At 36.8% G+C, this 16,140-nt stretch overlaps 1 protein-coding gene across 5 annotated transcripts in view; it reads right to left on the reverse strand.

Moving 5' to 3' along the window:
- LOC128172235 (intermembrane lipid transfer protein VPS13B-like) overlaps positions 1-16,140 on the reverse strand; it is a 28,595-nt gene that overhangs the window by 5,498 nt on the left and 6,957 nt on the right. For 2 of the 5 annotated variants that reach the window (XM_052838035.1, XM_052838037.1), the window contains exons 16-46: positions 15,783-15,997; positions 15,213-15,378; positions 14,721-14,900; positions 14,266-14,398; positions 13,418-14,172; positions 13,105-13,216; positions 12,753-12,870; positions 11,963-12,587; positions 11,693-11,830; positions 11,242-11,487; positions 10,906-11,058; positions 10,387-10,640; positions 10,054-10,201; positions 9,898-9,954; positions 8,789-8,970; positions 7,996-8,189; positions 7,482-7,657; positions 7,048-7,184; positions 6,751-6,864; positions 6,567-6,668; positions 6,322-6,411; positions 6,162-6,239; positions 5,887-6,039; positions 3,932-4,195; positions 3,564-3,644; positions 3,259-3,291; positions 1,967-2,142; positions 1,723-1,884; positions 1,144-1,420; positions 720-893; positions 33-170 (exon numbers count right to left, since the gene is read on the reverse strand). In XM_052838035.1, coding sequence (XP_052693995.1) covers positions 33-170; positions 720-893; positions 1,144-1,420; positions 1,723-1,884; positions 1,967-2,142; positions 3,259-3,291; positions 3,564-3,644; positions 3,932-4,195; positions 5,887-6,039; positions 6,162-6,239; positions 6,322-6,411; positions 6,567-6,668; positions 6,751-6,864; positions 7,048-7,184; positions 7,482-7,657; positions 7,996-8,189; positions 8,789-8,970; positions 9,898-9,954; positions 10,054-10,201; positions 10,387-10,640; positions 10,906-11,058; positions 11,242-11,487; positions 11,693-11,830; positions 11,963-12,587; positions 12,753-12,870; positions 13,105-13,216; positions 13,418-14,172; positions 14,266-14,398; positions 14,721-14,900; positions 15,213-15,378; positions 15,783-15,997 — 5,831 coding nt within the window. The remainder of the gene's footprint in view (positions 1-32; positions 171-719; positions 894-1,143; positions 1,421-1,722; positions 1,885-1,966; positions 2,143-3,258; positions 3,292-3,563; positions 3,645-3,931; positions 4,196-5,886; positions 6,040-6,161; positions 6,240-6,321; positions 6,412-6,566; positions 6,669-6,750; positions 6,865-7,047; positions 7,185-7,481; positions 7,658-7,995; positions 8,190-8,788; positions 8,971-9,897; positions 9,955-10,053; positions 10,202-10,386; positions 10,641-10,905; positions 11,059-11,241; positions 11,488-11,692; positions 11,831-11,962; positions 12,588-12,752; positions 12,871-13,104; positions 13,217-13,417; positions 14,173-14,265; positions 14,399-14,720; positions 14,901-15,212; positions 15,379-15,782; positions 15,998-16,140) is intronic. The other 3 variants (XM_052838055.1, XM_052838046.1, XM_052838063.1) reach the window with 3 other exon arrangements.

Here is a 16,140-nt window from a genome sequence, read left to right on the forward strand (position 1 = left end):
AAACACCAAGCTCATTAGGACTTTGGTCTTACCTTATTTTTGGCGAGTGGAATGACATTGAGTGATAAGTTGATGGGGTCAGTGGTCAAGTTACTGAGGTTAAAGGTCTCGGTGATCACAATAATCCTCATGTTGTTCTTTACAGACGACTGCAGCGTCAGGAAACAAATCTGTAACATTAAACACAGAATGTTTATTAGAATAAAATTAAACCCAAAAACAAAACAAAACTTGACAAGATACAATAATATATGATAAGTTACTGGACTCTGGTTAGTCTATACTGATGTATATTTGTTTGTTACATTATTTCATTATACTGCATACTTTACACTTGATCATGGTAAAAAATAATGCAAACATAAAATTTTTTGTTGGAAGCTCTATATGGGCCAGTAAAACACAAAATCTTTTCATGAACCATAGAATATATCAAGCTGTACAGAAAAGAATGTTTCACAATGAACATTATTTAATTTTTGTGCAATAGAAGTTATACATCAAAATAAACTAGAACTTTAGTATCTCGAACACCAATATCTCAAAGACAATTGATATGTCGAAGTGATTTTTAAGTCCCAAACACTTAAACTTTAAGTATTTTACCCTTGATATCGCGAATACTCATATATCTCGAAGTTTTTAACCAGTCCCATCTAGTTCGAGATAAAAAGGTTTGACTGTATATTATTAAAGTTAAATAGATCCTGGGAGCTGACCTTGTTTTCCTGAGGGTGTTTGATGAGTATTCTGTTTTGTAGATATCCATCGATGAAGAGTATCTTCCCTTTGTCTGGTCTGTATAACTGAAGTTCTACTTCCTCCTCAGAGAGAGGGATGGGGTTTGTGTAAAATGGGGACCCCTCAAACATCAGACCAATCGTAAACTCAGACTGGAAAATAGTATAAACATGCATCTACAAATAACCTGATTTTTAAAATCATTACAAATCCTGATTGACTCTTCACTCTTAACTCAGTCTCATTAATACAATCTGAAATTCTGGCCTAATTTAAAATGTGTTTGCCACATGTATTAAAGTGAACTTATTTGTTAATATATCACTACTCACATACTGTATAAATTCAGATGAACTGCGTATATATAACAATCAAAATGAAACTTCAGAGAGAGAGGCTGACCTTGAACTTGGGAGGCGTGAATGTTTTTTTGGAGGGGAGCTGCCATGGTGTGCCATTTTGCTCTAAAATCATGAGGTCAAGGTCTGTTTGATTTGTCATCAGGCACCATGGCGACACATCCACCAGCACAGTACTGAATCCCGGCCAGTACTCAGAGAGGCTCAGATGGACATCTAGACTTGGCTGGGACACAACCATGTCTAAATCCTCAGGGTCAGTTCCCTTTGAACCTGGGGAGGGGGTATCTGGAGGACCGTGAACAATCCCTGAATGACCCCTGTAAATATACAAAGTGTTCAGAGGTATTTAAAAAAGCCTTTCAGTGTCATAAAATGTACAAATGAATGCATTTTTCCCTGAGAAAAAAGTAGGTACATGTATACATTAAAATCTAAAGTCTTATATAAGAAAATTGTATACAATTAATTCAAACTGCAGGAATATTCTCCCTGTTTTACTCCCAGCTATTCAATAATTTTGGATGGGTGTTTGTCTATCAATAGTTGAATAGTTAGAAAATATTACTGACAAAGTTATGTTAGGGTCAATATTGGCAAACTTCAGATTTAAGTATTTTACTTTGAGTTGTCTGTAAAACAATATGGCCACTGGTCTATGCTGTCTAGCTTCCATTTTTGTGTGAGAGCCTCGACATCTGCCACACACTGAGGTGACCTTGTGACCTTATTAATTAGTCCTGTGGTCAAGGTCAAAGATGAACTAGACTTTTCTAACCCCTGGCTGCAAAAAAGAGAGAAGGAAGATATTACAACATACATCTTACAGGAATATAACTGATACCACTGAATATCTAAGTCCTTACCCAAGTTGGAAAGTGAGATTATGGCTGTAGGCTGCCCCCAGACATTCTAATTGCAGTTCTCTCCCCTTCCCTGGAACATGAACCTCCCGTGTTTGATTCAGACTAGGCGTTTGTATGTGAACTATCAGTTGCCGTGGTAACTGTGATCGTATTACATAGAGTGGACACAGCAAGACCTAAACAATAGTTATGTAAAATAATTATAAACAATGTACCAGTAATGTGAATATCTTCCTTAATGTCACATTAATATTGAAACCAATTTTTATTTCAGAGCAGGAAATATTCATGATATGAGTATCTTTTCTGAAGACAAACGTAAATCTAAAGGAAGTTTTGAATATAAAACCTAAATTGTCATAACACATCATAATGACATTGCTGATTCTTGAAATAAAGTACTTATACTGGTCATCAATAATAAAAATTAGTTTGCACCTTTTTTCAATCCATACTACATGCTTTATGAATATCAATGAATTCATCTCATAAACCTGATAAAAATTCAACCATCACAAGAAGAAGCTGTAGTCCTCATCTATTGCACAAGTTTTTTCATGCATTTGTACTAAATTAATTTTCTTTCACTGTTTTGAAATCCTCATCATAATCTTCAATAGAGTTTTTTTTAAAGCACCAGTAAAATTAAAATAAATATAAATCCAATTCATTTTCTATTGTAGGTCAGAGAAAGAACATGTTGCAGGTATAAAAAAGGTAGAAATTCTTTTGAGTTAAAAAAAAGATGGAATTATCATAAGTTAAAGTACGGTGATGGAGGTCACAAGACACCAAATATGAAATCACATCAGCTCTGAATACCATAAAAAACCTGCCTGGTACTGTGATTAAATATATAACACTTGGGAATTTAATAAATGTTGTTCGTGTATGTGTTAAATATTTGAAAGCCAACACATTTATTTTTAGAGATTTTCAGATATTTCATTAAATGTTGTAACAATTAGGATGTTAATATGTGTAAGAAATACGGGAAATAAATCATATTATTGTCACTCCAGTAGGTACATATTAAACACAAGTACAGGGTATTAGAAATATAATGTCAAAAATATTGACTGACGTATGCCTCACAATAATTACTGATTCAGAATGTCATAACAACTACTGCCTCAAAATATGTGAGCTCATATGTGTGATTAATAAATAAGTGATTTTTCAGAGTGAAATAAAATAAAAACCAAAAACAAAACAAGATAAGAGATAAATTGCTGAAGTCTATGAGAATAAAATCCACAGAGTGAGAGAGTGCTGACACCCACGGAACTCACCAGACGCCTAGTCGAGGTGTAGAACCTCTGTAACTGATGCAAAGGGAGATAATCACACATAATAAGGGAGATAATTCAGTAAACAATCACTTCATCTGAACATACTAGTTGATAAGTATAACTACAAGTATTTAGATGCCTTTTAAAGGTTCTATTTCTAACACTATTCTATGCAGTAATCACCATTACCAAGTATCTATGAGCTAGTGGTTACTAATTATCTTTTTTATCTCTAAGTAATGAGTATTATTCCCGTTATGACTGTACTGTCTGTGTACTGATGATGACCTGAGTAAGAGACTTACTGTTACACGTGATGAACTCTTCACATGCTGACAAATCACATGGCACCAAATGTGTATCTTACTCTTGTCTGGCATCGTTATCTGTAAAACAAATCAATAATGGAGTTAAGACATTTATCAAATGTGTAAACATAAAAAGACCACTAAATATCTGCAGTGATATTAACTATACCAAGAATAAGCATCATAATCTTATTGCTGATAATTCTGATGTACCTACATGTACAGGTATAAAATTTATTTTTTAACAATTTGTAATGATTATTGTATTTATCATACAATGAAGCAGATATAAGTGATCAGATATCAGACTAATGTCACATATTCCCTGGACTACAACTTCTGATATCTAGTCTCCCATCAGTCACCTGAATAGTACTGTTATCCATCAGTTTTTCTGCCGACACATACACCTCGCTGGACCAATCGTAATCGTCCACAGGTCCTCGGTGCGCCCGCACTTTGATGTATTTAATGTGCTCTGGCTCCAGTATGTGGGAGGGAGCGGCTTCTGTCTGGTGAAGCATGACTGTCGACTGGTTGGTCTCTGACTGTGATGTGGAGTAGAACACTCGGACATTGAGAGGTATAGACAAACGACTGGCAATCATCAACTGACCATGAATCGTCACCTGTTATTATTCATAAATGGAAACTAGACTGATATTCTCTAAAATAGATGTCTGATCAACAGATACAGGGCTGCGTTTTACAACAGAACTTATGACTTACGACTAAATCAATGAATGCTAATTAATCCCTAACTAATCAATGATTTATTCTAATGGATGTAGAATATAACTAGAAAACTGACCAGTCAGGAAGGGCCCCGCTATGACAATTAATAAAGAGAAGTGAAAAAAAATTTTGAATTTCATCCTCTTTATATTAACAATGATGAAAAATGAATGCCCGGCATAAGATGTAAAGAACTGCAATATATATAAGGTGGTAAAAAAAAATATGAAAATTATAAGTAACAACTGTATTTTTAAAATTTCAAGATAATTCATGAATGTCCAAAAACTCTAAATAGTAACCTTGTATCTGCATAAAACAGGGATAACCTCATGTCTTATAAAAAAAACTAAATTAAATGTGTATTTAAAAAAGATTTAAACAGGTGTTTTATAAAATGCAAGCCTTCAGTGAATGCAAATACATTGTATCACCCAGGGTTGACCTCAACTTCAAAACAAACATCAGTTGCAGACAAAGGTGTTCATTAATCTTCATATGACAGATAGAGATAAGCCTCTAAATTTTCTGCAGCAGGCAAGATAATTAATCCCAGGGGATTAATTGTTCTGCTCTCTCATCCTTTTCTTCGAAATTTACAATAAGATTTTTTTCTTCAGAAATGACAGAATGGGGTTATTATCTGATTACCTGTTAAAATTAACAGCATAAAGGCAGAAAAAAAAATTAATAATTAAAAAATAAAATAGTGAAATAGGATATCTTAATATATATCTTGATTTTAGAATTCAATAAAATTATCATAAATCATTGTGTACAGTATTTTAACTAAAATAAAGTATGAATATTATATATTTTAAATCCATATTTCAAAGAATGTACACAATACTACACATCATTCAAAATTGACCTTAACTTCAAAACAAAGTTCATCTGCAGACACAGGCAGTGCAGTAATTAATCTCAATGTGACAGATAAAGATAAAGCTTAGGATTTTCTTCCTGTGGAAGGTTCCCAAAGGACAAATATTGCACAGCCTTCCAAGTATACAATGGTAACATTGTCAGCAGTTATCTCTCTTTGCCCATTCATTCTTATGCATAGTTAAGGAATCTACCCCACCACCCCAGCTCCAAACCAGAAGACATAGAGAACCAATCTTAGCATCAAAATATGTATTTCTGCCTACTGAACTACCAAATTTGAACTTGATTGGGCAACCATGAAAAAAGTTATTAGAAAAAAACAGAAAATTTGTGGACGGAAGAGTGACAGACGGACAGACAGAAGGACGGACGGACAGAGTGATTACTATAGGGCACCCGCAAATCCTTGCGGGGCCCTAATTATGGAAAATAAAATAGTTGTAAATAAATGGTTTTATATAATTTCATTTTATTAAAGACCAATCTATGAGACTGAAAATATTTACGACTTTGTCTTAAGTTCTTTTGTAAAACGCAGTCCTGGATATTTACTGGATATCAGAGGGAAAAAGAATTTCAACGACCATCATGAGTGCCAGCTCTGCTGCTTCTGGCATACAAATTATATTCACTAGATAATCTTAATTAAACAAATCAGCCATCATGCACTTTTTTGCAAATTTCATAACTCTCTCACCTGTTTCTGGACATTGGTTATTTGTTTGATGGTGATAATTAGAGATTGTTGCTGGTTAAACGTCTTCATGACCCTGACAACACTCCCAACAGTATTGATGTCGAACGGTTCCGACCACTTCCAAACCTTCCCATCCACACACAGATGAAGCTCCTGCAAAACAGTTGTAGATAATTATTACCATAAATTGTCCAATGTACATATATTATAAATTCAATACCAGAAATCAATACAGAGAGATATTTTGGATGATCACTGTAATGTAGGAATAGTACCTGTTTTGCCTTCTGACTTCTCCAGCTGTAGCAGTGAATCTGTCTGGATCCCACGCAAATGTTCTCATCTGTCCCCACCTGATATGAGAATTACAACATGACTTTAACTTCTCACCAAAGCCAGGGTACAAAAAATGTGTGTATATATCCTGTGACCTACCTGGCCAAATCTGATTGGTTGAGAGGTATCGTTGCAGACAATGTAGTGACTCAGTATGACTTGATCTGTCTCTTTGGTTACTCCATTCACCTGTTAATCAATCACATCACCAGTTTAATATACATGTTTCATAGATCATTAATGTTTGTATTTTTAAATAATGAAATATGCATTCACAAAAGGTGAATCTAATCCATTGACACTGGGAAAAATAAATGTTACCCTTCTCTATGTACATGTAATACCTGCTTCCATGCCTGCGCTGAACAGCTGAGTGTGTGGACAGCCCCTTTACCAATCCGGATAAACATCGGATCAACTGTCAGGTTACAATCCAGCTGCTGTGTCTAAATAAGAAAAGAATTAAACATACTGAGTGTATTTTATCTGCAAACTGATGTTCAGGAATGCACTTGGATTAAATCGCACCTTTTGGTCTCCAGGAAGATACCAGATGTCACCATGACACATAAACGGTTTGATGACATCATGTTCTGTCAGACTGCCAAAGTCTGTCACCTGTAAACAGGGGGATCCCCTCATCTACAACAGACAATACCCTAATACAGACTTGTAAGGAGATTATTAAACTCAAATAATAGTTGGACTAGACAATGAACCTGCTGTTGATGCAAAGTTAGTTCAGTTTCTCTGAACCTTATTTCAGTGATTTAAGTGTTGTTTATAAACCTATGAATGTTGTAGTGGTTTATGACATAGTCTGACCTGTACTGCTGTCCGGGCGAAGTCTCCCACTAGGTGTCTGACCATTAAGGAGGACTGCCTCAGGGACAGGGATGCAAACTTCTGGTCCTCCACCATAGTCCCGTCAAACTCAAAGGGATGCAACTTGCTCGGAACTCCTGACAAAACAATTTCTTATCCTAAAATGCTTGCTTTTTTTGTTTCCTTTCTCAAGGAAAACCTTTGGAGAATCTATAATTTAGATTATGCTTAATATGAAAATTTTAACTTTTAATGGCAATGACGAAAATTACTGTGAACTAACAAAACAATTTCTTATCCTAATCTGTTGTTTTTAATGTTTCTTCTCTGAAGAAATGCTCATAGATTATCTATAATGCCCAATTACACTTAATTTGAAAATCTACACACAAAAAAACACATTGAATTCACAATAAATGATTGAACTGTCTTACCTGTGCCCAGACACCTGAAGTGATTGTACAGGTGTACATCCACCAGTCCCACACTGAGGTAACACTGGACCCCTGGAATCAGGGCGGGGAGGTAGCAGGAGTCGATCTTGGCTGAGGCGGCCAGCGACATAGGCAAGAGGACTGTGCTTCTGTTAGGGATCTCCTCCTCCCTCAGTCTGTAAAGGAAGGGAAATACCTCTCTCTCACTTTCTCAACTAAAGGGTCAAAACTTACAACTATGAAAAATTTCATTTGTTATTAAACAAAAAGAAAAAAAAAAGGCATGAAAAAATCCCAAGGTCTTTCAGCCTAATTGCTGTATTTCTTGTAACATAAATAGTATCAGACAACACAAAAATAATACAATTCACTATAGAAAAATATCACAAACAACATAAAACCACTTTTTCCCCAAAAGTTCAAACTTTTATGTTTGTCTTCATAGTCTTGAGATTGCATCAAATAAAGTATACACATCCTATACATTAGACTGTGTGACAAAGAAATAACTCACTCGTGACCGGGACAGAAGATCTGGTTGTACTTGATTAGCACTCTCCAGATCTTGGCCACCGCCAAATCGCCTATGAGGTGACCTTTGACCTCAGGAAGTTCTAGTTTGGTTTCACAATTCTCTGACAGGTCAAACTGGATGTAGGTGATGAACTGTTTAGTGACGACATCGTAATACTGTAAGGCACAGGGCACCTGTGGAAACAAAAATCAGCCTGCAATATCACTTCATGACATACACATTACATGATATTTCTGTAGTGTGCACTACCAGTATTAAAAATATTTTCAATATCAGTCACCAACATAACATATAAACATGTCTTAAAGACGATGAAGCGCTGTGTTATTTTCATGAATTAAATGTTCTCTCACAGATAATAAATACCATGGACTGAACTAGTCTACAGTCTTTTCCATTCTGGTGTGTGTTGTTTAACTTACCAGTATCTGCCTCTCCTCAGGTAGATTTACTCGGGTAGGTCTGTGGTGGGTTTAGTGGTATGTAACATTTAACTTACCAGTATCTTCCGAAGGTCTGTCAAAGGTTGATTGGTATGTGACATTAAACTAACCACTATCTGCCTCTCCTCAGGTTTACTGGGGAATGCCTGTGGTAGGTTAAGAGGTATGTGACAATGAACTTACCAAAATCTGCCTCTGATCAGATTTACCGGGGAATGTCTGTGGTAGGTTAAGAGGTATGTGACAATGAACTTACCAGTATCTGCCTTTTCTCAGATTTACTGAGGAATGTCTGTGGTAGGTTGAGAGGTATGTGACAATGAACTTACCAGTATCTGCCTCTCCTCAGATTTACTGGGGAAGGTCTGTGGCAGATTAAGTGGTATGGGAGTGAAGGACATATGGGAGAGAACTCTGGGCTGACTGTAGCACCAGGTCATACTGCCTTCGTCATTGTGGTCCTCCAGACAGAACACAATCTGTCCAGCTACTGGTAGCATCACTCCCGCATCTGTACATTGTATAAAATATTAGTTAGTGAATGTACAAATATAAAGCAAGCGCATGGCAAATTCAGCCCAGCATCTGTAGGGTACAATATACCAGTATCAAATGTTTACTATTTATATCTACAAATATCTGTAGAATGTATGTACAATGTATGTGGAAAGACCCTTTCAAGAAATAATTTTTTACATCATATATTTAGTCTACCCAAAATTCTGAAGTGCATCAAACCTCATACATGTATATACAGTCTAACCCTATTACTTCAAAGTAGACAGGACCACAAAAAAACTTAGATATATCTAAGGATTCTACTGTAGATAAAAAGGTACAGATACATGTACATTAAAACAGTGGCAGTTCCAGCTCACTTTGATCTATCCATGGTATTTAAGATAACAATGGTAAGGTAATACAAAGAAGTTACCATATGTGTGAGGAGCAATTGTGTAACAGTGATGTGATCACCTGAACAGAGCATGCTATCAGTGGTATTACTTGCATTACTTGTAAGTACATGTACATGTATTATGGTACTTGTATACGTATTGAACTGATGCACATTGAACATAATAAAAATACAAGTCCTATCAAACAGCATGCAACCCAGGGTGCAACATTAGAGCATGTGGTGCCTTGCTTGCACCTGTGATCAGGAGGGAGCTGAATTAACCGAAGTAAATAAAAATACAACACCCATCAAAGCATGTAAATGGCTGCAAATATGTACTAATAAATGGCTGCAAATATGTATTAAATCATTCCAAAATACAACATCAATGCAGATTAAGAAACAAAATAAAGGTGCCTTTTCCAAACATAAGGGTGGATTAAAGCCGGAATCTGTTCCCTAAATCTTAACCATTAACCATATATCTACATCAACATGCATTCATTATCAGTGGGACCAGCAGGAATAAACAGCTTTCACCTTGAGTGTTTGTGGGAGTGCCAGGAGTTAACCTCTCTTTGAACTTTTTCATCTTGGCTGAAACCAAATTTGTGCACATGGATATAGAATAGAAATATTCAGATTTTTTTGAGGATGATAAATACAGAGAGATTAATGACCCTGAGGAATACTGACCTGCATTTGTAAAATATTGGAACTTCCCAGTTCTAAGGTCATCTCTAGAGATTTCCTCAGCCACCAACAAAGGTTCTTTCAAAACTTCTTCTGGAAGCTGCAGAGTTGGAATTTCCTTTGTTTTCTTGCTTGATTTCTTCATAAAGGTCTGTTTAGAAACAAAACAAAGCAAATCAGAAAACAAAAATTCAATCCAATGTCCAGTCAGTGTAGGAATTCAAAACAAAATGGAATCATTTAAAAATTTTACACCAGCAAAAGAATTACCATACTTGTTTAAGAAAACGTCAAACTTATTTCTATTCCACACACACAAAAAAAAGCTACCAATACCTCCAAACTTTTCCTAAACACATGTAGACATTTGACATGTTCCTGCCCAAAAAGTACAGGGACATGCTCTAGGGTCACTGTGGCAACTACTCGGGGTACTGTTAGGGGGGTCATACAGTCATCCTCATAAAACCTGACTACTGTGTCTGCCGCCAGACTGAGGGGCCCCAGGAAGGGGCGGGTCTCGTTCCCGTACCCTGTGCTAACCATAAGGTCCCAGAAATACAGGTCCACTGTTAACCCTTCATTCATTTCTGTAATACAACCATACAGTCAGGCATAACGCTTCTACTGCACCCTGTGCTTTATTTAAACACAAAGTTAAATATGGTGTATTGATTTGTCAAAACCAATACATATTTAAAATGTACAAATAATAATGAAATTTATGAATTGTCCCAAATCTTTCTTTTAACAGGCATTTCATTGTAAGAATTCTTTTAAATAAATCTCAGAACATTTTTCTATATTTTTAAAGTACAGAAATGCTTATTCAGGGAAGTAGAAGACAATTCTGACCTTCGTTCTGTTGATTATGAATCAAGTTGACCTCAAGCTGAATCTCCTCCAGACTACTGAACAACTGCGCAGTTTCCTCAGCAAATTGTGTTTCCATAGCAACAACTATTTGATTGCATACACATTCTAGGCTACCAATTTTAGACAAAATTGCTGAAAGATGAATGAAAATGTTTTTTTTTTTGCTTACTGAAAATAAATAAAACCTTTTACGGTATGTTTTTAATTGAGCATGTTATTTTTTTTTTGCAATGATTCATCAAAAATACCAGATAAACGAGATCATAAGATGCATTACTCATTCTTTCAGAAAGCTTTGAACAGGAACCTACTCACCATGTACACCGTGCTTTGATTGGGTGGTGGTGCCGTTCTTCGTGAGTGGCTCTCCCCTTGACTTTGTTGGGGTGGTCTCCCTGGTTGCTGGCTCTCCCCTGGACTGTGAGGTGGTGCTGTCTGCCCCCTCATCACTCCTCTGTCCACTAGATACCACAACGTCGCGGAGGAACCCCTGAATCTGCTCCACCTTGTCCAGACTCAGGTTGATCTTCATTGGTCTCTCCACCTTCACACCAAGCTTAGCTGTAACAACAAAACACAAATATCATATCTTTATCACCTTTGATTTTAATTAAAGAGTTAATGATTTTCACTGAAAATTTCACCGTGGTTTTAATTTCAAAATTATTGATTTTTAAATATTCTATTAGAAGGAAAACTTTGTGATCCAAAATTATAAATTCAAATCGACATAATATTGCCTAAAAAACAACAGCCCAACACATACCGCGTTCCCTGATGAAGTCGGCTACAGACAGGGTACACAGACTAGGGGGAATGCCCGTCTTAGGGTTGGGCTCACCGGGCCTGGTCTCTATCCAACTCACACAGTACGTCGACCAATCAGGTAACTGCCTGGACAAATCTACCAAAAACAAAAACCGTAGGAGACTTTACCCATTTGCTACTGTATCATTTTTGTAGCTACCAATATTCAATACTGGGGTATGCATTTGAATATGGCACTAACACAAATTACTCAATATTGGTTTTGTACCTATGAAATGGCAGTTTTTATGAGGTCCTTTCAAAGAGACATCGTAGCAGGAGATTTCAAACTTTTGGGTGTCTTGACGACAGGACAGCACTGTGTGTGGTTGCCATAGATACAGATGCAGGAAGGGCATTACAGGTTCTCTACACGAATCTCCTGAACTCTCCTTTCTCTCTTTTACTTTCTCTTTTAATTCCTTGTCTGTTTCAATGTCAATCACATCTGTCTTGTCAATGATCACCACATCCTCCTCTAGCTCTGTCTCTTTCTTCTTGTTTTGATACAATGTACATGACACTACATTCGCTGTCAGTAATAGGTCAAATGGGGTGAAAGTGCATGACCCTGACCTCTGATTCATCAAGGTCAAGTGATTTGCGTGTGCTTTAGTGGGAGATTTCACAGACGAGATATCGCTGCCTACGCCACTGTCTACAGATATCTCAGACTTTGTCGGAACACCTGATTGGCTAGTTCGAGGATGTCTTTCTCTCTTGCTCTGCTTTCCTGACAAGCTTGACACAGCAGTAAGAGCAATGTCTTCAAGAAGCTTGATCTGACTTGTCCCAGCATAGATGTTAAGCTTGTTGGTTACATTGACTTCTAAGGAATGTCCACACACCAAAATCTAGAAAAAAGAGAGGGGGATCCAAATGAAACAGCACTTATGTAAAATTGAATGTACATGTATTAAACTGAAAATTCTTTACCAGCATTTCAGATTTGAAGTTAAAAAACCAATAGTTTGGTATATACATAATTTTCCCTACATTCTGGCTAGCTTTCTACCTACCTTTGGTACGGGTTGAACGTCTTTTCTCTGGGAGATGTACACAATGGCGGGAGCTGCCACAATCTTCATATCCAGTCTACACAGCATGGGCACCAGCTTAATGGGCTCACGTTCATCACTATAATGTAAGAGCAGTCATCCATAAAAGTAAGATTGGGAGTATGATGGCATGATTATTTTTGAATAAAATATAACAAAATTTCACAAAGCTTCTCGTTTTCATCATAAATTCACATTATTTATCACATTATTAACAAACTGTGTGAATAAGACTAATTAACAGCAGTATTCTATGGTTACTTAAGAGAAATAACTAATAAATTCGTTTCTCAGAAAGACCTTGTCACCATACCTAAAGGGCTTTAAGACTGTGTTCCACTCCAGGGCAGGAATCTGTATCTTAGGTTTCACCAAATCTTTCTGTCTCTCAGAGTGAGTCTGTTGGAGAAAATCTCCCCATTTCCCTAAAAGGTACAATTGTCACACAAATTAATAATTTTATTTCCAGAATATGCATACAGACTTACAGAGTATACAATATAAAAAAAGGTATTTTTCATGCTTTCCCAATGTATGAAAACATAAAGATGAAAACTTTTTCATTGATATTCATAGGATATATACATATAAAAGGGAGTTGTTTTTCCATCTTGACATCTCAGTACCTGTACAGATGGAGAGTCCCTGAATGTCAATCTGATACTGACGGTTCTCTATGGCAGATCCCGGTTGTTGGGTCAGATTAAGCTGCATGGCCTTGTGGTAGATCTCCCTCTCCACAGCATACCGTGGCAATGGATTGTCCACTTGTGGATTCACCGCTATTTCTGGTAGAATGATCAAAGCAAGGTCATGACCTTTCTGGTTGACAGAGGAAGTCTTTGGAATAAAAACTCGTACACTGTTGATCGTGACATACAACAAAGGGAGAAAACTGGAGGTCAGTATTGGAAGGTTGGTCTTCTCCTGACTTGGAATGACTGAAGTCTGTGCAGGTTTTGGCACTAAGGATGACTTCTTGGGGAATACTAGAGATTCAAAGCTATCTAAAACAGCATGCACTGCCGGAATGTATAGAATAAAATCACAGGGCTCAGTGTTTAAGCACATCTCCGAGATGTACTTGTGAAAGTAGAGATCATAGCTCACAACGTCATTATCAAACTCCTCAAAAGCTGCCAGATCTGCATTCAGCTTCCGCATTTTCTTGGCCACGTTCTTACATAAAGCACGTGTAAAGGTGAAGTTCAGGAAGCCATGAGATACGTCCCTTGACTGGGACTCCCCTGCTTTATGCGAGGCAGAGTGTTGGGTGTGGTAGCCAGATTTATGGGATAGAATCTGTATGTCTTCTGAGATTTCCTTCCTACAGCTCATTAAGATACCCAAGAAAGGACCCTCTTCCCAGTGGGACAGCTCACTACAATCACAGAAAAGATATCCTCAGTAAAATATTCTCCTAAGTTTCAATATCAACCATTATTTATCACAAAGCTAAGAATTTCATACTCACTTTTTATGCTTAGGAATCTTCCTGACAAAATGATGAACATTGGCAGAGTTGCATGTAACTTTGACCTTGGCGTATATTTCCTGAACATCAACAGACAAGGCAATATCCTCTATTTGCATGGTCACTCTGTTTTCTATTGAGTTAAAATAAAAAATGCCAAAAGAGTCTTATAAGGAAAATGAAATAAAAACATTTTACATGCACAAATATCAAAATACAGTTGAACTTTGATATCTTAAACACCTATATCTCGAATATAATGGGTATGTAAAAATGATTTGTAAGTCCTAACGACTTCTCTTTTTTAAGTATTATACCCTCGATATCTCGAATACTCGGATATCTCAAAGTTTTTAAACAGTCTAGTTCTAGATAACAAAGTTTGTCTGTACTAGTATATACTGTTTATATCGAATAATATTTTATCAAATATTTCATTGTGCATTAGTACCTACCTTGACTGGTGATTTTGTCATGTTTGTAGAATCTCATGTCTAGTTTGGGGAGGGTCCACTGGAGCCAGAGGGACAGTCTGACCCGGTTCTTGTTATAGCCGTCATATTCCAGGTCCTGGCTGGGAGTTGTCCCCCTTGATTTATTGTCACATGATGTCTCGGTATCTGTCAGCAGGACATCTGGAAGTAAAAACGGTAACTCTGGCAGATTTATACATTTCAAATGAAAGCGACACGTACATGTATTACACAGCCTTCAAATATGCAACATGAAATAATATTTCACAATCCATAAAACCTTTTAAACTGTTTTAAATGACTAACTTAGAAAATGGTGTTTTGTTTTTAAATGGACAGTTCTGTCAGCAATACTATAATTATAGATTTTGTACTTCAATTGCAGCAAATAAAAGATAAAGGTATAACAAAAATTTAGCTTTATGTAGGTTTTGAACAACTTTCAAACAGAATGTGTTGCGCGGCTGTCAGTACCTTCTACAACAGATTTTCCACTGGCAGGATCCGGTACTGGGGGTGTTTCTGAGGTCGCATCCTGGCTCGACTTCTTTCCAGGTTTAGGCAGGAGGTCCTTCACCAGCGAGTGGACATCTGTGGCCATGTCCAGCAGATTGGAAGCCAGTCTGGCACACAGCTTGACCTGGAAGTGTACAGCCATAGATTGAAACTTACAGGTCCATAAATGGTGGGTACTGACATATATATATACTTAAGATACCATATTTTACATGTGTAATTCATTATGCAATTTTGTGTTTTGTAATAAATAACAAGTATTGAAATCATAAATACTAAACTTTCAATTTAGTTTACCGGTAATATGATTAATAGCTGTCCCAAAAATAATAGCCAAATTTTAAAATTTTACGCAGATGTTGATTTCTTGCGTTTAATTAGGAGTCTACATTATTGTGTAACAACTGACATGTAAAAATATTTAAGATGTGCCTTTCACAGAATAAAGTGCAATCCTTGATATGTTAATGAAGCTTCAATGCTAGACAGTGACACACCCAAAACTTGTACAATAGTATAGAACCTTACCTGTGGTTTGGAGCACGACAGGGTGACTGCCCTCATGTCTGTGTGTAAACAGAGACCAAGGGCCGAGATGTTTTCTGAGGAGGAGGGGTCGTACTTGGAGGTGACCGCTATAGTACAGCTGACAGAGGCTGGCTTCAGGAAGGAGTGAATGTCCGACCCATGGAGGGAATACACACTGAAATCATCCAGACTCATCTGCCAGGGCAGTCTCTCACCTGTCAAAGTACTGCAACTCTAAAACAACTGTTACCCATCTTGCAGAATGACTAGTGAATAGCATGAAGAACTTTTTCTGTAGTTACTGTGGAATCATTCTAATTTGTGGGGCTGATTGTCATGGATTGCAAATTTGTTAAGG

The sequence above is a fragment of the Crassostrea angulata genome, chromosome 1 (genome assembly GCF_025612915.1).
Source record: "Crassostrea angulata isolate pt1a10 chromosome 1, ASM2561291v2, whole genome shotgun sequence".
NCBI classification, from domain to species: domain Eukaryota; kingdom Metazoa; phylum Mollusca; class Bivalvia; order Ostreida; family Ostreidae; genus Magallana; species Magallana angulata.